This window comes from Theropithecus gelada, chromosome 19, assembly GCF_003255815.1.
Source record: "Theropithecus gelada isolate Dixy chromosome 19, Tgel_1.0, whole genome shotgun sequence".
Taxonomy (NCBI): Eukaryota; Metazoa; Chordata; class Mammalia; order Primates; family Cercopithecidae; genus Theropithecus; species Theropithecus gelada.
This window is the reverse complement of record NC_037687.1, coordinates 22546926-22568058: the sequence shown is the minus strand read 5'-3', so window position 1 is coordinate 22568058 and position 21133 is coordinate 22546926. Positions and strand designations below refer to the sequence as shown.

The 21133-nt window shown below is 53.5% G+C and overlaps 1 protein-coding gene across 1 annotated transcript; it reads left to right on the top strand.

The window, feature by feature from the left end:
• Positions 1 to 5608: 5608 nt before the first annotated feature.
• On the top strand, positions 5609 to 20615 carry CKM (creatine kinase, M-type). The gene is made up of 8 exons (XM_025366602.1): positions 5609 to 5764; positions 8878 to 9088; positions 10632 to 10786; positions 13959 to 14091; positions 15519 to 15690; positions 18488 to 18611; positions 19361 to 19550; positions 20079 to 20615. The coding sequence occupies exons 2-8, from the start codon at positions 8896 to 8898 to the stop codon at positions 20255 to 20257; spliced, it is 1146 nt and encodes a 381-aa protein (XP_025222387.1). The 5' UTR covers positions 5609 to 5764; positions 8878 to 8895; the 3' UTR covers positions 20258 to 20615.
• The last annotated feature ends 518 nt before the right edge of the window (positions 20616 to 21133 follow it).

The window sequence follows — 21133 nt, the reverse complement described above, 5'->3', positions numbered from 1 at the left end:
CTGGAGTGCAGTGGCCGGATCTCAGCTCACTGCAAGCTCTGCCTCCCGGGTTTACGCCATTCTCCTGCCTCAGCCTCCCGAGTAGCTGGGACTACAGGCGCCCGCCACCTCGCCCGGCTAGTTTTTTTGTATTTTTTAGTAGAGACGGGGTTTCACCGGGTTAGCCAGGATGGTCTCGATCTCCTGACCTCGTGATCCGCCCGACTCGGCCTCCCAAAGTGCTGGGATTACAGGCTTGAGCCACCGCGCCCGGCAATAAAAGTTAACTATCAGGGCCTGGCATGGCGGGGCGCGCCTGTAGTCCCAGCTACTCGGGAGGCTGAAGTGGGAGGATTGCTTGAGGCTTGGAATTGGAGGTTGCAGTGCACTATGATTGTGCCTATGAATAGCTACTCTGCTCCAGCCTGAGCAACATAGCAAGACCCCATTAAGAACCCATGTCTAAAAAGCAAACAAAAGCTTGTTTGTGGAATGGCTGTTTAACGTCCATGATAACCTCCTTCTAGCACATTCTCCTGTCAATGAAGAGGCTGAAAAGCTAAAGACTAGATTTTCCAGAGGGAAAGTAGGAAAGTAGTTCTGGGGCCCGAGCAGTGTTTCTTCAGCCCTTCCAACGATTTTGTTAGTGCCTAATTTATGATAACAGAGTCTTAATATATAATAACAGAGTCTCGCTCTGTCGCCCAGGCTGGAGTGCAGTGGCGTGATCTTGGCTCACTGCAAGCTCCGTCTCCCAGGTTCACGTCATTCTCCTGCCTCAGTCAACCCCCGCCCACCCTCCGGGTAGCTGGGACGACAGGCGCCTGCCACCATGGCCGGCTAATTTTTTTTTTTTTTTTTTTTTTTTAAGTAGAGACAGGGTTTCACCGTGTTAGCCAGGATGGTCTCGATCTCCTGACCTCGTGATCCACCCGCCTCGGCCTCCCAAAGTGCTGGGATTAGAGGCGTGAGCCACCGCGCCTGGCCGATAGCAGAGTCCTTTCTATTTAAGCTGGGTAGTGGTTACTGTCGCCTACATTTGCCAGATAAGGTTACTATTATTTACTTAGTCAGCAAATACTCATTTACCTTGAGGGCACTGGGGAGCCATGGCAAGTTCTGAGGAGACGAGGTCAGCAGGCAGGGTTTAGGTGGGAGTGGGAAAGACTGGGGCAGGAGTCTAGGGAGGAAGTTGGGGCAGGAGGGACAGTGGAGGGGGTCTTGAGTTAGTGTGGGCAGTGGAGGGGCAGAGGTCGGATGGACAGTCGGGCTCTGGGGGGTGGGATGAAGATAGGTGATGAGGGTTGTAAAGCTCCCCACGGCCAATTGTTTCTTTAAGACTCAAAGCAGAGGGCGCTCACGGCACAAGGTCCTGCTGGAACGTTGATTGGCTCAGCCCAGGTCACCGGCCTGGACCATTGCTGCAAGGGATTCTGGGAAATTGAGTTTCTGGCATCTTTGGCTTCTCCAAAGGAGGCGGGCTTACCGTGGGGAATCCCCAAACATAGAAAGGGCTTCTGGCACTGTGTGGCTAAAAAGAATGTGAAATGGGCCGGGCAGGGTGCCTCACGCCTGTAATCGCAGTACTTTGAGAGGCCGAGGCGGGTGGATCACCTGAGGTAGGAGTTCGAGACCAGCCTGGCCAACATGGTGAAACCCCTTCTCTACTAAAAATACAAAAATTAGCCGGGCGTGGTGGCGCATGCCTGTAGTCCCAGCTACTCCGGAGGCTGAGGCAGGAGAATTGCTTGAACCCGGGAGGCAGAAGTTGCAGTGAGCCGAGATCGGGCCACTGCACTACAGCCTGGATGACAGAGCAAGACTTCGTCTCAAAATAAATAAATAAATAAATAGGCCGGGTGCGGTGGCTCAAGCCTGTAATCCCAGCACTTTGGGAGGCCGAGACGGGCGGATCACGAGGTCAGGAGATCGAGACCATCCTGGCTAACACGGTGAAACCCCGTCTCTATTAAATACAAAAAAAAAAACTAGCCGGGCGAGGTGGCGGGCGCCTGTAGTCCCAGCTACTTGGGAGGCTGAGGCCGGAGAATGGCGTGAACCCGGGAGGCGGAGCTTGCAGTGAGCTGAGATCCGGCCACTGCACTCCAGCCTGGGTGACAGAGCGAGACTCCGTCTCAAAAAAAAAAAAAATAAAAAATAAATAAATAAATAAATCGGCCGTGCGCGGTGGCTCACGCCTGTAATCGCAGCACTTTGGGAGACCAAGGCAGGCGAATCACGAGGTCAGGAGATCGAGCCCATCCTGGTTCATACGGTGAAACCCCGTCTCTACTAAAAATACAAAAAAAAAAAAAAAAAATAGCCGGGCGTGGTGGCAGGCACCTGTATTCCCAGCTACTCGGGAGGCTGAGGCAGGAGAATGGCATGAACCCAGGAGGCGGAGCTTGCAGTGAGCTGAGATGGCGCCACTGCCCTCCAGCCTGGGCGACAGAACTAGACTCTGTCTCAAAAAAAAAAAAAAAAAATCAAACCTTCCCACAGGGTGTGGCTGGGCTGTGCCACCCAAAATGTGTGTGGCATGGATCCAGTCTCTTCCCTGCTTATGACCCTCAGTGTCTCCAGTCAATCTCACAGTGGGATGATGATGATGATTTTTTCCATTTAATATTTTAAAAAATTATTCTAAAAAATTTTTTGTGGGTATTTAGTAGGTGTGTATATTTATGGGGTACATGAAGTGTTTTGATCCAGGCATGCACCTTGTAATGATCACATCATGGAGAATGGGGTATCCATCTTCGCAAACATTTGTCCTTTGTATTACAAACAATCCGATTATACTCCTTTGGTTATTTTATTTTAATTAATTAAGTTTTGCGTGCGTGAGACAGGGTCTCACTCTCTTGCCCAGGTTGGAGTGTAGCAGTGGCTCGATCACAGCTCACTGCAGCCTCAACTACCTGGGTTCGAGCAATCCTCCTACCTCAGCCTCCTGAGTAGCTGGGACCACAGGTGCACTCCACTACGCCCAGCTAATTTTTGTAGTTTTTTGTATTTTTTGCAGAGACAGGGTTTAGCTATGTTGCCAAGGCTGGTCTCAAACTCCTAGGCCCAAGGAATCCTTCCTCCTTGGCTTCCCAAAGTGCTGGGATTGCAGGTGTGAGCCACCGCACCTGGCCTATTACCCTTCCCAGCCTCTGGTGTCCATCTTTCTGCTCTGTCTCCCTGAGTTCAATTGTTTGAATTTTATTTTATTTATTTTATCTTTTTTTTGACACAGTCTCACTCTGTCACCAAGGCTGGAGTACAGCGGCACGATCACAGCTCACTGCAGCCTCACTTCCCCAGGCTCAAGTGATCCTCCCATCTCAGCCTCCTGAGTAGCTGCAACTACAGATGTGTACCACCATGTCCAACTAATTTTTATATTTTTAGTAGAGACAGGGTTTCACCATGTTGGCCAGGCTGGTCTTGAACTCCTGAGCTCAAGCAATCCTCCTGCCTCAGCCTCCTTGTTTTGATTTTTAGATCCCACAAATAACATGTGATGTTTGTCTTTTTATGCCAGGTTCATTGAACATTTTCTTTTTCTTTCTTTCTTTCTTTTTTTTTTTTTTTTAGTGCAATGGCGCCATCTCAGCTCACTGCAACCTCTGCCTCCTAGGTTCAAGCAATTCTTATGCCTCAGCCTCCCAACTAGCTGGGATTACAGGCATGTGCCACCACACCCGGCTAACTTTTGTATTTTTAGTAGAGATGGGGGTTTCACCATGTTGGCCAGGCTGGTCTTGAACTCCTGGTTTCAAGTGATCCGCCCTCCTCTGCCTCTGCCTCCCAAAGTACTGGGATTACTAAGGGCCTGAGCCTGGCCCATCTAACATTATCACTGACAATCACAATGGGATTAAAACTCCTCCCACAGCCCCTAGGGCATGATGGGTCTCCTCCTGGCCCCCCTCCAACCTCATCTTCTTCCTCCCACTCTCTCCTTGGCCCCATCTGCTCCAGCCCCCTGGCCTCCTTCCTGTCTGTCCTCAGATGAGTCCAGCCATTCTCACCTCAGCGCCTTTGCACCTGCTGTTCCCCCCAGATCCACACATGGCTGGCTCTCTGCTCTCCTTCAGGTCTCTGCTCAGATGTCACCTTTCCCAAAGAGGCCTGCCTCGACCTCCCCTGCTGCTGTGCTGTTCCCTCATCTGTGACCCTCTTGAAATATCACCTCCAGGAGGGTAGGGGTTTTGTGTTTTGTTGTAGCCTCAGGAAGTGCCTGATCGATTATTGTTTTGAGACCAGTTCCACTTAGTTTTCTGGGCCTCAGTTTCCATAACCATGAAGGAGACCCTCGCCGATCTGAGCTTGCTGGGAAAGGGCTGGGCCCCGTGTAACATTTCTAAAGCACCCCTCTCCCCTCCTCCCTCAGATCAGGAGTCTGGGGGAGAGGCAGAGAGGCTCCCTTTCTCTAAGCCAGTCCTCACCTGCCTAAGAAGATACAAAGGAGACCCAGGAGACCCTGGGAGAGGGAGGGACCCGGAAGGAAGGGACATTCTTTTCTTCACAATCCTGGGAGCTCCCTGGAGGAGGAGACCAGATCAGCCTGCAATCTTGGCGCGTCCCAGGAGGAGAAAGCGGCTTCCTCTATACTGTACCCGCCTCCATAGAACCTCCTCCTCAGCCCTGGAAGTCCTTGGTCACAGCCGAGGCGCCCAGAGTGCTTGCTATGCCCAGATCTGCGCGAGTCTGGCACTGGCGCTCTGAACCGCATCGCTGCCCAGCCCCCTTCCCCGGGAGGTGGGAGCAGCCACCCAGGGCCCCGTGGCTGCCCTTGTAAGGAGGTGAGGCCCAGGGACACCCGAGACGCCTGGTTATAATTAACCAGGACACGTGGCAAAGCCCCCTCCAACACCTGCCCCCGAACCCCCCCATACCCAGCGCCTCGGGTCTCGGCCTTTGCCGGGAGGAGACAGCAAAGCGCCCTCTAAAAATAACTCCTTTCCTAGCGGCCGAGACCCTCCCTGTCCCCCGCACAGCAGAAATCTCCCAGTGGCACCGAGAGTGCAAGGGTTAAGCGGGGGGAGGGTGACCACCGCCTCCCACCCTTGCCCTGAGTTTGAATCTCTCCAACTCAGCCAGCCTCAGTTTCCCCTCCACTCAGTCCCTAGGAGGAAGGGGCACCCAAGCGCAGGTTTCTGGGGTTAGACTGCCCTCTATTGCAATTAGGCTTGGTCAGACCCTCCCTATAGGTGGTGGCAGCAGGCGGCCACGCAGCCTCTCCCGGCCTCTGCTTCCTCCTGCTCACAGGGTCCTGGGACCTCCTGGAGCAACAGCATGGCTCCCCGAGGTGCCGCTGGGACTCGGGTAGGGGTGAGGGCCTAGGGGGCACAGGAGGAGCCGAGGGCCACAGGAGGGGCTGGTGGCTGGAGGAGACTCAGGGGCCAGGGGAGGGTGGCTTCTACGTGCTTGGGACGTTCCCAGCCACTGTCCCATGTTCCCGGCGGGGGGCCAGCTGTCCCCACCGCCAGCCCGACTCAGCACTTGGTCAGGGTATCAGCTTGGTGGGAGGGCTTGGGCCCAGCCCCTGGGGCAGCTCAGCCCATACAAGGCCATGGGGCTGGACGCAAGGCATGCCTGGGTTCAGGGTGGGCATGGTGCCCGAGCAGGGAGGTGAGAGGCTTAGCTGCCCTCCAGAACTCCTCCCTGGGGACAGCCCCTCCCAGCCAATTGCACAGCCTAGGTCCCCCTATATAACCCCACGGCTGCAGGCCCTTCCTTTGGGTCAGTGTCACCTCCAGGATACAGACAGCCCCCTTCAGCCCAGCCCAGCCAGGTACTGCACGGGGTGGGAATCTGGGTGGGAGCCAGAGTAGGGGGTTTCTGTGGGTGCTAGAGGCTGTCTTGGCTTGGGAAAGGGCCTGTGTGTCACCCCTTGCTCCACCAACGTCCTCCTATACAAAGGCAGGTCGGTGCGTGGGAAGGTTGACCTTGTGTGTCTGGGAGTCCCCTCCATCTGTGAGGACGCCTGAACCCCGGCTGGGACCTGTGATTTCTGCGGCATAAGTCTTGGGTTATGGGGAGGGATCCCAGAAATGAAAGGGGTCCTGACAGCTGCCAACTGTCACCCCCTGCAAGGGGCTGTTGACCCAGGCCCGCGTTCATTACGGTTTGTCGCCAACACTGGCGCCACAAGCCGTGGGAGGTGTGTCTGTCGCCTAGCAGAGTCTGCAAGAGCAGGTGTCACGGGCTTCTTTGCGTTTGCTACCGTGTAGGTCTCTGTGACCTTGTACTGACTTGGTAGCGGACACATGAGTGCCTCTATCTTGGGCGTGTCCTTGAGCTTGGAAGTGTGACTGTGTGACTCAGTTTACAGTGTGATCTGGGGAGTCTGTGGTGGTGGGGGTGTGTGGCTCCGGGACTTTCTGCTTATGTCTCTTCGGGGGGGGGTCCCCCACCTTGCCTTCGTGCCCTCTCCTGGCGTGTCCCTGGCAGGGATTGGGGGGGCATCCTCTGAAGGGAGGGGGTCTGGGCTGCCAGCTCGGGATGTCCTTGAGTCCCGGAGCCGAACCCCGGGGCCTGGACCCGTGTCCTCCCAGCCACCCTGGCCCACCTGTCTTGGGCCTGCTGACTTGGTGCAAGCCAAGCCCCGGAATGTGGGGGTGGGGAGGGGCAGCAGCTGGGGGTGGGGCGGCAGGCAATTGCCAGAGTCTAAAAATAACCACCCTGGACGGCAGCGCCCAAGGTCTTTGGCGGGTCCCTGTTCCTCTTCCCTGGCCTCAGCTCACCATGGTCCCAATTTCCCTCCCACAATCCCACCTGCTTCCTATCCCCCTCTCCCACTGCTATTGGAGGTCCCTTCTCCTTTCTGGGTCCAGTGAATAAAATAATAATAACAATAGGACCTGGCGCAGTGGATCACATGCATAATCCCAGCATTTTGGGAGGTCGATGCTGGAGATCACTTGAGGCCAGGAATCCCAGACCAGCCTGGGCAACATAGTGAGACCTCATCTCTACAAAAAAAAAGTAGTAATAACAATAATAGCAGCCACCAGGGTTTCAGGCTCCAACTCTATGCCAGGGCCTGTGCTCAGCCAACCTCATGGCCAAGCTCAGAGGATCCTGGCAATCCTATGGGGTAGGCTCAGTTCACAGGAGACAAGGTCCAGAGAGGCCTAGTGACTGGCCTGGGGTCATACAGCAGGAAAATGGCATAGGTGGGATTTGAACCTGGCTCTGACGACCCAGAGGCTGAGTTTTTCTTCCCTGCTGAACCTTGTGGGAGAATTGTCAGCAGGCAGAGGTGGGGGCGGCCACCCAGCCCTCCCCCGACCCAGCCCCTTTGTCTTTGGATTGATCATCCAAGAACTGCTCACATACTCACTCCCAGCAACACCCTCACCTCCACCTTCTCACCAGCTCCTCACACGAACGTTTAAAATAACAACAGGCCAGGCGCGGTGACTCATGCCTATAATCCCAGCACTTTGGGAGGCAGAGGTGAGCGGATCACTTGAGGTCAGGAGTTCAAGACCAGCCTGGGCAACATGGCAAAACCCCATCTTTACTAAAAATACAAAAAAAAAAAAAAAAAAAATTACCTGGGTGTGGCGCACGCCTGTAGTTGCAGCTACTTGGGAGGCTGAAGCAGGATAATTGCTTGAACCTGGGAGGTGGAAGTTGCAGTGAACTGAGATTGCACCACTGCACTCCAGCCTGGGTGACAGAGAGAGACTCCGTCTCAAACATAATAATAATAATAATAATAATAATAATAATAATAATAATAATAGCTAAGTGAAATAATGTTTATTGTGAACCAGGCACTCTTCCGAGAGCTATACCTGCATTCACACATTTAATCCTTTCAACACTGCCATGCGGCGGGTGCTGTTAGGATCCTCATTGTCCAGCTGAATAAACTGAGGCACAGAGAGGTTAAGCAACTTGCCCCCGGGCACAGAACAGTCGTAGGTAGCAGAGCTGGGAATCAAACCCTGGGCCGATTCCAGAACCTATGCTCTTACCCATGCATGATATTTTTCCAGCCTCCGCGTGGGGCCTATTTTCCACCTGGGGAAATTGAGTCTCCAAAAAGAATGACTAGTCCAGGCTCACCCAGCTGGGATGTGGCAGAGCCGGGCCCTCGATCTAAGACTCCGGATGCCTCCTGCTGAGACGCAGGGGCTGGGAGAGAGGATTTCGCTTGCTCCAAGTCACACAGCCTGCCTGACCCCAATGCCTCGCTCGCTCGGTTCTCTTGCTGCTCTTTGCAAGATGTGAGGTAGGCGGGGCACAGTGGCTCACGCCTGTAATCCCAGCACTTTGGGAGGCCGAGGTGAGTGAATCACTTGAGGCCAGGAGTTTGAGACCAGCCTGGCCAACCAGTAGAGATGGTGAAACTCCATCTTACTAAAAATACAAAAAAATTAGCCAGGCATGGTGGTGTGCGCCTATAATCCCAGCTACTCAGGAGGCTGAAACAGGATAATCGCTTGAACCTGGGAGGTGGAGGTTGCAGTGAGCTGAGATCTCGCCACTGTACTCCAACCTGGGTGACAGAGTGAGACTCCTTCCCAAAAAAAAGAGCTGTGGCTCACGACTGTAATCCCAGCACTTTGGAAGGCGGAGGCAGGCAGATCATGAGGTCAGGAGATTGAGACCATCCTGGCTAACACGGTGAAACCCCGTCTCTACTAAAAATACAAAAAATTAGCCGGGCGTGGTGGTGGGCACCTGTAGTCCCAGCTACTCGGGAGGCCGAGGCAGGAGAATCACTTGAACCAGGGAGACAGAGGTTGCAATGAGCTGAGATTGCGCCACTGCACTCCAGCCTGGGTGACAGAGGGAGACTTTGTCTCAAAAAAATAAAAATAAATAAATAAAGAAGAAGAAGAAGAAGAAAACAGATGCGAGCTAATCTTCCCCTCCTGTCCTGCCCATCAGGTCTCCTACACCGCCACCATGCCGTTCGGTAACACTCACAACAAGTTCAAGCTGAATTACAAGCCTGAGGAGGAGTACCCCGACCTCAGCAAACATAACAACCACATGGCCAAGGTACTGACCCTTGATCTCTACAAGAAGCTGCGGGACAAGGAGACCCCATCGGGCTTCACCCTAGACGATGTCATCCAGACAGGAGTGGACAACCCAGGTGAGCCTCCCCGGTAGAGCACTGAAGGGGCTACCTGGGGGCTCCAGAGGCTGCAGGCTACGCCCCATCCCACCTCCCCTGAAGTGGGAGGGGTCTCAGTTTTCTCATCTGTAAACCGGGGCTGTTGTGAGAATCAATGCACTAATATACGTAAAGGGCTTGGGACAGTGCAAGGTATGCAGCAAACCATGCAATAAACATGCACGAGAATAATGTGAGATCCCTGAGGAGGTCGGTTCATCTCCCGAACCTCAGTCTCCTCATCTGAAAAATGGGCACCCATGTTGTGAAAACACAGGTCAATGACTGTGCAGTGCTTACAGTGGCGCCTAGCACCAAGTGAGTGCTCAAGCTCTGACAGGAGGCCAGGTGCAGTGGCTCATGCCTGTAATCCCAACATTTGGGGAGGCCCAGGTGGAAGGATCGCTTGAGGCCAGGAGTTTGAGACCAGCCTGGGCAACATAGCAAGACCCTGTCTCGACAAAAAATACAAAAAAATTAGCCAAGTGTAGTAATGAGGGCCTGTGGTCCAAGCTACTCAGGAGGCTGCGGTGGGAGGATAGCTTGAGCCTGGGAGGTGCAGGTTGCAGTAAACCCTGATCGCGCCACTGTACTTCAGCCACAGAGTGAGACCCTATCTCAAAAAAAAAGAGAATCAGATAGGGGATGTTATTAATGTTATGGTTGTTTCTCAAAGCCCTTTCGCTCACAAGGCGAAGAGAGCTGGGAGTGGACAGGAGGCTCTAGTGCCCCTCACGTCCAGCTCTCTGTGTGATGCAGTGGACAGGCCTCTCTCTTCGGGTCCCTGTTTTTCCACTGGGTCTTTCAAGTCTCTGGCCTTCCTGACCCTCTGTGGCAGGTGGTACCCCAAGATCCTAACAACATTTCAGGCTGAGACGTCATGACTTTGGGTGCTAATGTTTCCGAGGTGCTGATGTTTTTAGCACCAGGTACCCTCTGAAGCTCCCCCTTCTCCTTTGACCCCACGCCCCGCATTCTTTCTTCTCTCCTACTTTGACTCCTCCCAGCCACCTTGACCTCTCCCAGTCTTCCCTCCCGGTTCCCACCAGTCCTCAGTCTTATTTCTTTTTTTTTTTTTTTCCTTTCTTTTTTTTTGAGAAAGAGTTTGTTCTATCACCCAGGCTGGAGTGCAGTGGTGCCATCTCGGCTCACTGCAACTTCCACCCCCTTGGTTCAAGCAATTCTCATGCCTCAGCCTCCCAAGTAGCTGGGATTACAGGCGTGTGCCCCACACCCAGCTAATTTTTGTATTTTTAGTAGAGACAGGGTTCACCCTGTTGGCCAGGCTGGTCTCAAACTCCTGACCTCAAGAGATCCACCCCCCTCGGCCTCCCAAAGTGCTGGGATTGCAGGTATGAGCCACTGCGCCCAACCCTTAGTATTCTCAATTCCCACCCAGAGGTATTGAATGTACCCCCCCGAACCCTGACACACACATGTCCACACAGTCTCCACTGAGCCCATGAGCCCAGGTCCTGTTTGCTGGGGACTAGCAGCTCTGACCTCACCCCCACCCCTCCAGGTCACCCCTTCATCATGACTGTGGGCTGCGTGGCTGGTGATGAGGAGTCCTATGAAGTTTTCAAGGAACTCTTTGATCCCATCATCTCGGATCGCCACGGGGGCTACAAACCCACCGACAAGCACAAGACTGACCTCAACCATGAGAACCTCAAGGTCAGTGTCTGCACGGAGGGGAGGGCCGAGGGGTGAGGAGGAGAGAGATCACATGAGAGATGGGGGGAGAGAGAAATACAGAGACATAGAGGTGTGGAGAAGCAGAGAGATGAAAGAGAGAGGGACATTGGGAGGCCGAGGCGAACATATCACTTGAGGTCAGGAGTTTAAGACCAGCCTGGCCGGCCGGGCACAGTGGCTCACGCCTGTAATCCCAGCACTTTGGGAGGCCGAGGCAGGCAGATCACGAGGTCAGGAGATCAAGACCATCCTGGCTAACACGCTGAAACCCCGTCTCTACTAAAAATACAAAAAAAAAAATTAGCCGGGCATGGTGGTGGGCGCCTGTAGTCCCTGCTACTCGGGAGGCTGAGGCAGGAGAATGGCATGAACCCAGAAGGCAGAGCATGCAGTGAGCGAAGGCCAAGCCACTGCACTCCCGCCTGGGTGACAGAGTGAGACTCTGTCTCAAAAAAAAAAAAAAAAAAAAAGACTAGCCTGGCCAACATGGCAAAACTCTGTCTCAAAAAAAAAAAAAAAGGCCGGGCGCGGTGGCTCAAGCCTGTAATCCCAGCACTTTGGGAGGCCGAGACGGGCGGATCACGAGGTCAAGAGATCGAGACCATCCTGGCTAACATGGTGAAACCCCGTCTCTACTAAAAAATACAAAAAACTAGCCGGGCGCAGTGGCGGGCGCTTGTAGTCCCAGCTACTCGGGAAGGCTGAGGCAGGAGAATGGCGTAAACCCGGGAGGCGGAGCTTGCAGTGAGCTGAGATCCGGCCACTGCACTCCAGCCTGGGCGACAGAGCGAGACTCCGTCTCAAAAAAAATAAATAAAAAAAAAAAAAAAAAAAAAAAGAATGGGCCAGCCAGGCACGGTGGCTCACGCCTGTAATCCCAGCATTTTGGGAGGCCAAGGTGGGCAGATCACCTTAGGTTGAGAATTTGAGACCAGCCTGAACAACATGGAGAAATCCTGTCTCTACTAAAAATACAAAATTAGCTGGGTGTGCTGGTGCATGTGGTAGCACATGCCTGTGATCCCAGCTACGTGAGAGACTGAGGCAGAAGAATCGCTTGAACCTGGGAGGTGGAGGTTGCAGTGAGCAGAGATCGTGCCATTGCACTCCAGCCTGGGCAACAAGGGCGAAACTTGGTCTCAAAAAACAAAACAAAAAAACAAAAAAATAAATTAGCTGGGCATGGTGGTACACGCCTGTAATCCCAGCTACTCAGGAGGTGGAGGCAGGAAAATCTCTTGCACCCAGGAGACGGAGGCTGCAGTGAGCTAAGATCGTGCCACTGCACTCCAGCCTGGGTGACAGAGCAAGATTCTATCTCAGAAAAAAAAAAAAAAGGAAAGAGAGAGGGACAGAGAGACACAGAGACAGCCAAGGAGACAGAAAGAGGAGAGGGAGAGGGAGAAGAAAGGCACAAAAGCATGTAGAAAAGGAAGAGGCATAGCTGGGCACAGTGGCTCATACCTGTAATCCCAACACTTTAGGAGGCTGAAGTGGGTAGATCATGAGGTCAGAAGTTTGAGATCAGCCTGACCAACATGGTGAAACCCAGTCTCTACTGAAAATACAAAAATTAGCTGGGCATGGTGGCACACACCTGTAATCCCAGCTACTCAGCCTGGGCAACAGAGCGAGACTGTCTCAAAAAAAAAAAAGGGAGCGGCAGAGACACAGAGGAAGACAAAAGGGAGCATCAGAGAAGGCAGGAGAGACAGGCAGAGAGAAAGACATGCAGTTGCAGTCAGAGACAGACAGGGAGAGTGGGAGAAAGGGAGACAGGAAGAGAAACAGAAATGGGCAGAAAGGCTGGGTGCAGTGGCTATACCTGTACTCCCAGCACTTAGGGAGGCTGAGGTGGGAGGATCACTTGAGGCCAGGAGAGTTCACGACCAGCTTGGGCAACATAGCAAGAACCTGTCTCTACCAAAAAAAAAAAAAAAAAAAAGAAGCCTAAATATTTAGTTAGGCATGGTGGCTCACGCCTGTAATCCCACTGCGTTGGGAGGCTGAGGCAGGAGGACTGCTTGAGCCCAGAAGTTTGAGATCAGCCTGGGCAACATAGTGAGACCCTGTCTCTATTTTTTTTTTTTTGAGACAGAATCTCACTCTATCACCCAGGCTGGAGTGCAGTGGCTGGATCTCAGCTCATGGAAACCCCCGATCCCCAGGTTTAAGTGATTCTTATGTCTCAGCCTGCTGAGTAGCTGGGATTACAGGCACGTGCCACCATGCCCAGCTAAATTTTGTATTTTTAGTAGAGATGGGGTTTTACCATGTTGGCCAGGATGGTCTCGATCTCCTGACCTCAGGTGATTGGCTCACCTCGGCTTCCCAAAGTGTTGGGATTACAGGTGTGAGCCACCGCGCCCAGCCCGTCTCTATTTATAAAAAAAAATTTATTTTAAGTTAGCCAAACATGGTGGCACATACCTGTTTGTTTGTTTGTTTGTTTGTTTGTTTGTTGAGACGGAGTCTCGCTCTGTCGCCCAGGCTGGAGTACAGTGGCCGGATCTCAGCTCACTGCAAGCTCCGCCTCCCGGGTTTACGCCATTCTCCTGCCTCAGCCTCCCGAGTAGCTGGGACTACAGGCGCCTGCCACCTTGCCCGGCTAGTTTTTTGTATTTTTAGTAGAGACGGGGTTTCACCATGTTAGCCAGGATGGTCTCGATCTCCTGACCTTGTGATCCGCCCGTCTCGGCCTCCCAAAGTGCTGGGATTACAGGCTTGAGCCACCGCGCCCGGCAGGCACATACCTGTTAGTCCCAGCTACTTGGGAGGCTGAGGCAGGGGAATTGCTTGAGCCCAGGAGTTCGAGGTTGCAGTAAGCTATGATGGCACCACGGCACTCCAGCCTGGGTGACAGTGAGAGACCCTGTCTCGAAAAAAAAAAAAAAAAAAAGGAAAAGAAATATACAAAGGTGGGGGGAGAGAGGTATAAAGAAAAACAGAGATAGGAGATGGGAGAGAGACAGAGAAGGGAGAGACAGAGCGCAGGTATGGGTGGCGGGGAGAGGCTCTGCACAACCAATCAGTGAGGAAGCAGAGGGCAAAGGAAGCAACAGGGAGACTGAGGGGAGCATCTGGGGGAGACTTGGGCTTGCTGGAGGGGGCGGAGGATCTACCTGGTCCTGATCTCCCACCCGCTCTCCAGGGTGGAGACGACCTGGACCCCCACTATGTGCTCAGCAGCCGCGTCCGCACTGGCCGCAGCATCAAGGGCTACACGCTGCCCCCGCACTGCTCCCGTGGTGAGCGCCGGGCGGTGGAGAAGCTCTCCGTGGAAGGTGAGTGCCCCCACCCCGTCCACTGCTGGGGTCACCCAGCCCTGTCTCTGTTCCTCCATGGGCAGGTCCTCGGGTCTCTTTGGGCCCCCGTTTTCCAAAGTAGGGGAAGAGCTTGGTAAATCGTGGGGGCTTGGGGAGTGGTGCTGGCCGTGGGCATTACCTGCTGTGCTGGAGATCCGGGGGTGCTGTCCAGACTCAAGGGCCCCTGAGAAGACCCACACAGACACCCGGCTGCCCCCAGCGTCCTGCCATCCGTTCATCCAGCACACATTTACAGGGGTTCTTGCCCTGTGTGGGGAGATGGGGGTCCCTCACTGTTCTCATAGAGTGTTCAGCTGGTGGGGAGATGAGAGGAAATACAGAAACCCACAGATGAACAAGATAATTCAAAAGTGCCATGAAGCCAAGACATGGGTGTGGTGGAGAATGACCGAGGGGAGCTGCCTCAGAAAGGAGGAGTTGAGGCCGGGCACAGTGGCTCACAACAGTAATCACAGCAGTGTGGGAGGCCTAGGAGGGGGGATCGCTTGAGCCTAGGAGTTTAAGACCAGACTGGGCCACATAGCAAGACCGTGTTTCTACAAAAAACACAAAAATGAGCCACGAGTGGTGACACACACCTGTCATCCCAGCTACTCAGGAGACTGAGGTGGGAGGATCGCTTGAGCCCGGAAGGTTGAGGCTGCAGTGAACCGTGACTGTGCCACTGCACTCCAGCCTGGGTGACAGAGTGAGAACCTGCCACAAAAACAAATGAAAAGAGGCCGGGCACAGTGGCTCACACCTATAATCCCAGCACTTTGGGAGGCTGAGGCAGGAGACTCGCTTGAACCTGGGAGGCAGAGGTTGCAGTGAGCCGAGATCGCGCCATTGCACTCCAGCCTGGGCAACAAGAGCAAAACTCTATCTCAAAAAAAAAAAAAAAAAAAAAGATGGGGGGTCTTGCTATGTTACCCAGGCTGACCTCCTGGCTTAAGTGATCCTCCTGCCTCAGCCTCCCCAGTATCTGGGACTACAGGCTCGTGCCAGTGCACCTGGCTACCATTCTGCCTTATAATAATTTTTACTAATGGCCTCTCAAAGTCCTGAGACTTCAGCCATCTGTCTGGCCAGCCATTAGGAGCAGACACCAGCACACTGTGGCCTGCAGGTGGACTGGATGTGAGGGTCCCTCAGGGGAAGGGGTGGGTCTGTTTTCTAGATTGAGCACATCGTGTGGCCATTCCTGGGGGCCTGGACAGATGGCAGGAACAGATTTTGGGGAACCGTCACAAGTGTGGGTTTAGACACAGGGTTCAGATGCCTTTAGGACATCCAGGGGGCCAAGGCCCAGGCCCATTAGGAGCGGCAGCAGGGGGAACCCTGGGCCTCCACGCCCTGGTTGAAGTGGGACAGGCTGCCGACCACTCCCTCGTGTGTCCCCATAGCTCTTAACAGCCTGACGGGCGAGTTCAAAGGGAAGTACTACCCTCTGAAGAGCATGACGGAGAAGGAACAGCAGCAGCTCATCGATGACCACTTCCTGTTCGACAAGCCCGTGTCCCCACTGCTGCTAGCCTCAGGCATGGCCCGCGACTGGCCCGACGCCCGTGGCATCTGGTGAGGCCCCTCCCCGCCCCCTGGCTTCCTCTTCCCCCAGCCTCCTCCAGTCTCACAATGGCCCTCCTCACTCCTCCACCAAAGCCAAGGCCATATACATAATTATGATCTTCTACATGCCATGGAAAATGATCTTGCCCTCCGCCCCTGCCTATCCTGTGGTCTGTGTGTCAGATTTTGGGAAATCTGGACCAGAGAAGTGGTAGTTAAAAACAGACTTGGCCGGGCGTGGTGGCTCACACCTGTAATCCCTGCACTTTGGGAAGCCAAGGCGGGCAGATCACTTGAGGTCAGGAGTTTGAGACCAGCCTGGCCAACACGGTGGAACCCCATCTCTACTAAAAAATACAAAAATTTAGCTGGGTGTAGTGGCAGGCGCCTGTAGTCCCAGCTACTTGGGAAGATGATGCAGGAGAATCGCTTGAACCCAGGAGGCGGAGGTTGCAGTGAGCCGAGATCGCACCACTGAACTCCAGCCTGGGCGACAGAGCGAGATTCCGTTTCCAAAAAAAAAAAAAAAAAAGCCAGGAGTGATGGCGTATACCTGTGGTCCCAGCTACTCCAGAGGCTGAGGATCGCTTGGGCCCAGGGGATTAAGGTTACCGTGAATTGTGACCGAAGTACTGCACTCCAGCTACCCTGTCTCAAAAATAAGAACTTAGACTTGAACCACACTCCCTAAGTTCAAATTCCAGCTCTACCATTTACTAGCTTTACTAGCTTTGTGACCTTGGGTAACTTATTTTATTTTTCTCTACCCCAGTTTCCTATCTATAGGATAGGGATCACAGTTATTTGTAGCTTCTGGTGTTCTTGTGAGGATTAAATGAGTTAATTTATGTAAAGTATTAAAAGCAGTGCCTGGGCCGGGCGCGGTGGCTCACGCCTGTAATCCCAGCACTTTGGGAGGCCAAGGCGGGGGGTTCTCGAGGTCAGGAGATCCAGACCATCCTGGCTAACATGGTGAAACCCCATCTCTACTAAAAATACAAAAAATTAGCCGGGTGTGGTGGCAGGCGCCTGTAGTCCCAGCTACTGTGAGGCTGAGGCAGGAGAATGGCGTGAACCCGGGAGGCGGAGCTTGCAGTGAGCCGAGATTGCATCACTGCACTCCAGCCTGGGCAACAGAGTGAGACTCTGTCTTGAAAAAAAAAGGCAGTGCCTGGTATACACTAAGTGTTCAGTTCATCTTGGTTATTCATCTTATCTTTATTATAAACTATTATTGCTAGACTCGCTTTGACTCTTTGAATCCCTGATTCAGGTAGTCAAAGATTTAAAAAGATTTAGAGAACCTAGGTTTCAATTGATGAGGGGATCCTGGGTGCTAAGATATACAGATGGGATGATTCTAAGATTTCAAGATTTTAAATATTTTCAGGTTTTAAGATTCCACTCATTTCAAATTCTGTCATTCCATAATTTGAAGCATTTCTGGATTTATTTATTTATTTATTTATTTATTTATTTTGAGATGGACTCTCACTCTGAGGCCCAGGCTGGAGTGCAGTGGGACGATCTTGGCTCACTGAAACCTCCGTCTCCCGGGTTCAAACGACTCTCTCACCCTCTGCCTCCTGAGTAGCTAAGACTACAGGCATGTGCCACTGTGCCCAGCTAGTTTTCGTATTTTTGGTAGAGACAGGGTTCTGCTATGTTGCTCAGGCTGGTCTCAAACTCTTCACCTTAAGTGATCCGCCCACCTCAGCCTCCCAGAGTGCTGGGATTACAGGCGTGAGCCACCATGCCTTCCCTCAGATTTTCTTTTTTTTGAAACAGGGTCTTGCTCTGTTGCCCAGGCTGAAGCGCAGTGGTGGGATCATGGCTTACTGCAGCCTGGACCTTCCAAGGTCAAGCGATCCTCCCGCCTCAGCCTCCCCAGTGGCTTGGACTACAGGCATGTGTCCCACCATGCCTGCTAACTTTTTAAATTTTGTAGATATGTGGGTCTTGCCATGTTGCCCAGGGTGGTCTTGAGCTCCTGGGTTCAAGCAATCCTCGGGCCTCAGCCTCCCAAAGTGCTGGGATTACAGGCGTGAGTCACCACACCTGGCCATTTCCAGATCTTAATATTTTATGGCTTTTTTTTTTTTTTTTTTTTTGACGGAGTCTTGCTCTGTCACCCAGGCTGGAGTGCAATGGCCTGATCTCAACTCACTGCAAGCTCTGCCTCCCAAGTTCACGCCATTCTCCTGCCTCAGCCTCCCGAGTAGCTGGGACCACAGGTGCCCGCCACCATGCCCAGCTAATTTTTTTGTGTTTTTTAGTAGAGACGGGGTTTCACCGTGTTAGCCAGGATGGTCTCGATCTCCTGACCTCGTGATCCGCCCGCCTTGGCCTCCCAAAGTGCTGGGATTACAGGCGTGAGCCACCGCACCCGACCTTAATATTTTATGTTCTAAGATCCTGCTTTTGAGATGCTAGGATTGGGAGCTAACACACTGCCATGGGAAGATTTTCTGGTCCTGAGACCAGATGTAAGATTTCCAAGATGTTATCAATTCTGATCCCAAGCTTCTGTTCGTCAAACATCCTGAGATCCCAAGGATCTATAATAATGCTGTTCAAAGACTTAAGTCCCTAAAAGTCCTTGATCCCAGGATTCAAGGTTTTGCAGATCCTGTGACGTTAGAGTCTACAGGTTTAAGCTTCTGCGTTTTGAGGAGGCAGATGCCACCCACCTCCCACCTCTCAGGCCCTCTTCCCCCTGACGGTGGACAGATGTTTGGGGAAGGGCTGGGAATGGGGTTCCCGCGGGGCTGACACCTTGGCCTCTTGCTGTGGCACCTTACCCTAGGCACAATGACAACAAGAGCTTCCTGGTGTGGGTGAACGAGGAGGATCACCTCCGGGTCATCTCCATGGAGAAGGGGGGCAACATGAAGGAGGTTTTCCGCCGCTTCTGCGTGGGGCTGCAGAAGGTGGGTGTCTGCCCTTAGCTGCTGACTTCCGACTCCACCTTGAACACCCCACCTGCTTTCCGAGGCCCTGCCCCTGCCCCTATGCTAAGCCCTGCCCCGCCCATTTTCCAGGGCCCTGCCCCCCGGACCTGGCTCCACCCCATGCCAAACCCCGCCCCTCAAAATCAGCCCCACCCGCTTTTCAGGACCCCGCCCCTGAACCCAGCTCCACCCTACGCCCAACCCCGCCCTGAAGGATCCGCCTTCAGGCCGGGAGCGGTGGCTCATGCCTGTAATCCCAGCACCTTGGGAGGCCGAGGAGGGTCAGGAGTTCAAGACCAGCCTAGCAACATGGTGAAACCCCTGTCTCTATATCAAAAATACAAAAAAAGAAAAAAAAAGAAAAAAAAAAATTAGCCAGTCGTGGTGTCACGGGCCTGTAGTCCCAGCGACTCGGAAGGCTAAGTAAGGCTGGAGAATCGCTTGAACCTGGGAGAAAGAGGTTTCAGTGAGATGAGATCACGCCATTGCACTCCAGCCTGGGTGACACAGCGAGACTCTGAAGAAAAAAAAAAACCCGCCTTCAAAGCGTTCTTAGTCCCCTCCCCTCAAAATCCTGCCTTGGTCACCATTGTCTAGCCTCAGAATCTCCTACCTCCCGGCTCCCCTCAGAATCCTGCCTCCACCACGTTCCCACGCCCTGTCCATGTTGCGGGTGCATTTGGGGGTGGCTGCCGGCGCTGACCCCTGGTCCTCTCCCCCAACCTCAGATCGAGGAGATCTTTAAGAAAGCGGGCCACCCCTTCATGTGGAACCAGCACCTGGGCTACGTGCTCACCTGCCCATCCAACCTGGGCACTGGGCTGCGTGGAGGCGTGCATGTGAAGCTGGCGCACCTGAGCAAGCACCCCAAGTTCGAGGAGATCCTCACCCGCCTGCGCCTGCAGAAGAGGGGTACAGGTACGGCTCCCACATCCTTTGCACCACGACGGGTGGGGAGGGCCCTTTGCGGGGATGGAAGGAGAGGTGCGACATCCCTGCGAGTTCTGGGGATCCGGCAAGAGCTGACCCTCTGAGAGCTTGCATTTCTTCCTCTGTAAAATGGGTGTCAATACCCCTAAGTCACAGGAGTCAGTGTGGGATTTTCATGATTATATAATATGCATTGCACATGCCTTTGGACCTCCCTCGGGGCCTCAGTTTTCCCATTTATAAAGCGAGGAGTGGTCAGGATTCGACCGCAGGCCGCCTGGCTCCAGAACCCACTCTCTTACCCACTATACTATATTTTCATGTTTGATAATTGAGTGGCGTGGTACCCCATCTAAAGCCAGAGACTCGTGAGTCCATGAATAAACAGGCATTACCTGTGTGCAGGTAACCTGTTACACAGTAGGCACTCACTGCATTTGGCACGGGGTGGGGGGCACGTCCCAGCCCCTCTGCACCTTTGCTGCCTCTTCACTTCCCTGTGCCTTGCTCCCACAGGTGGCGTGGACACAGCTGCCGTGGGCTCAGTATTTGACGTGTCCAACGCTGATCGCCTGGGCTCGTCCGAAGTAGAACAGGTGCAGCTGGTGGTGGATGGTGTGAAGCTCATGGTGGAGATGGAGAAGAAGCTGGAGAAAGGCCAGTCCATCGACGACATGATCCCCGCACAGAAGTAGGCGCCCTGCCCACCTGCCACCGACTGCTGGAACCCAGCCAATGGGAGGGCCTTGTCCACCAGAGATGCGCCCCCTCACTTCTTGCCCCGCCCCCTGTCCCGGAGTCCCACCCTGTGATGGTTCTGTCTCCTGGGAGCTCTCTCCACCCTTCTCAGAGTTCCAGTTTCAACCAGAGTTCCAACCAATGGGCTCCATCCTCTGGATTCTGGCCAAATGAAATATCTCCCTGGCAGGGTCCTCTTCTTTTCCTAGAGCTCCGCCCCCACCAGGAGCTCTAGTTAATGGAGAGCTCCCAGCACACCCGGATCTTGTGGTTTGTCTCCACGCAAAGCAATAAATAAAAGCAATGGTGGCTTTAGCTTTGTGCGATAGTTATTGAGGGAGGAGGTGCAATTGGCCACTGTCTGGCCTCGGAGTGGTTTGTCCTGTCTCGGCATGTACTAAACATGTCTTTTTTTTTTTTTTTTTTTTTGAGACGGAGTCTCGCTCTGTCGCCCGGGCTGGAGTGCAGTGGCCGGATCTCAGCTCACTGCAAGCTCCGCCTCCCGGGTTTACGCCATTCTCCTGCCTCAGCCTCCCAAGTAACTGGGACTACAGGCGCCCGCCATCTCGCCCGGCTAGTTTTTTGTATTTTTTAGTAGAGACGGGGTTTCACCGTGTTCGCCAGGATGGTCTCGATCTTCTGACCTCGTGATCCACCCGTCTCGGCCTCCCAAAGTGCTGGGATTACAGGCTTGAGCCACCGCGCCCGGCCCTAAACATGTCTTATCCCGGGTCTAAAATGAGGCAAAGTTAGGTCACAGAATCTAGTCCAAAAATTAGAAGGTTCTGTGGGGAATCTGAGAGCCGGAGAGACACTGAGCCCAGTGTCACTCA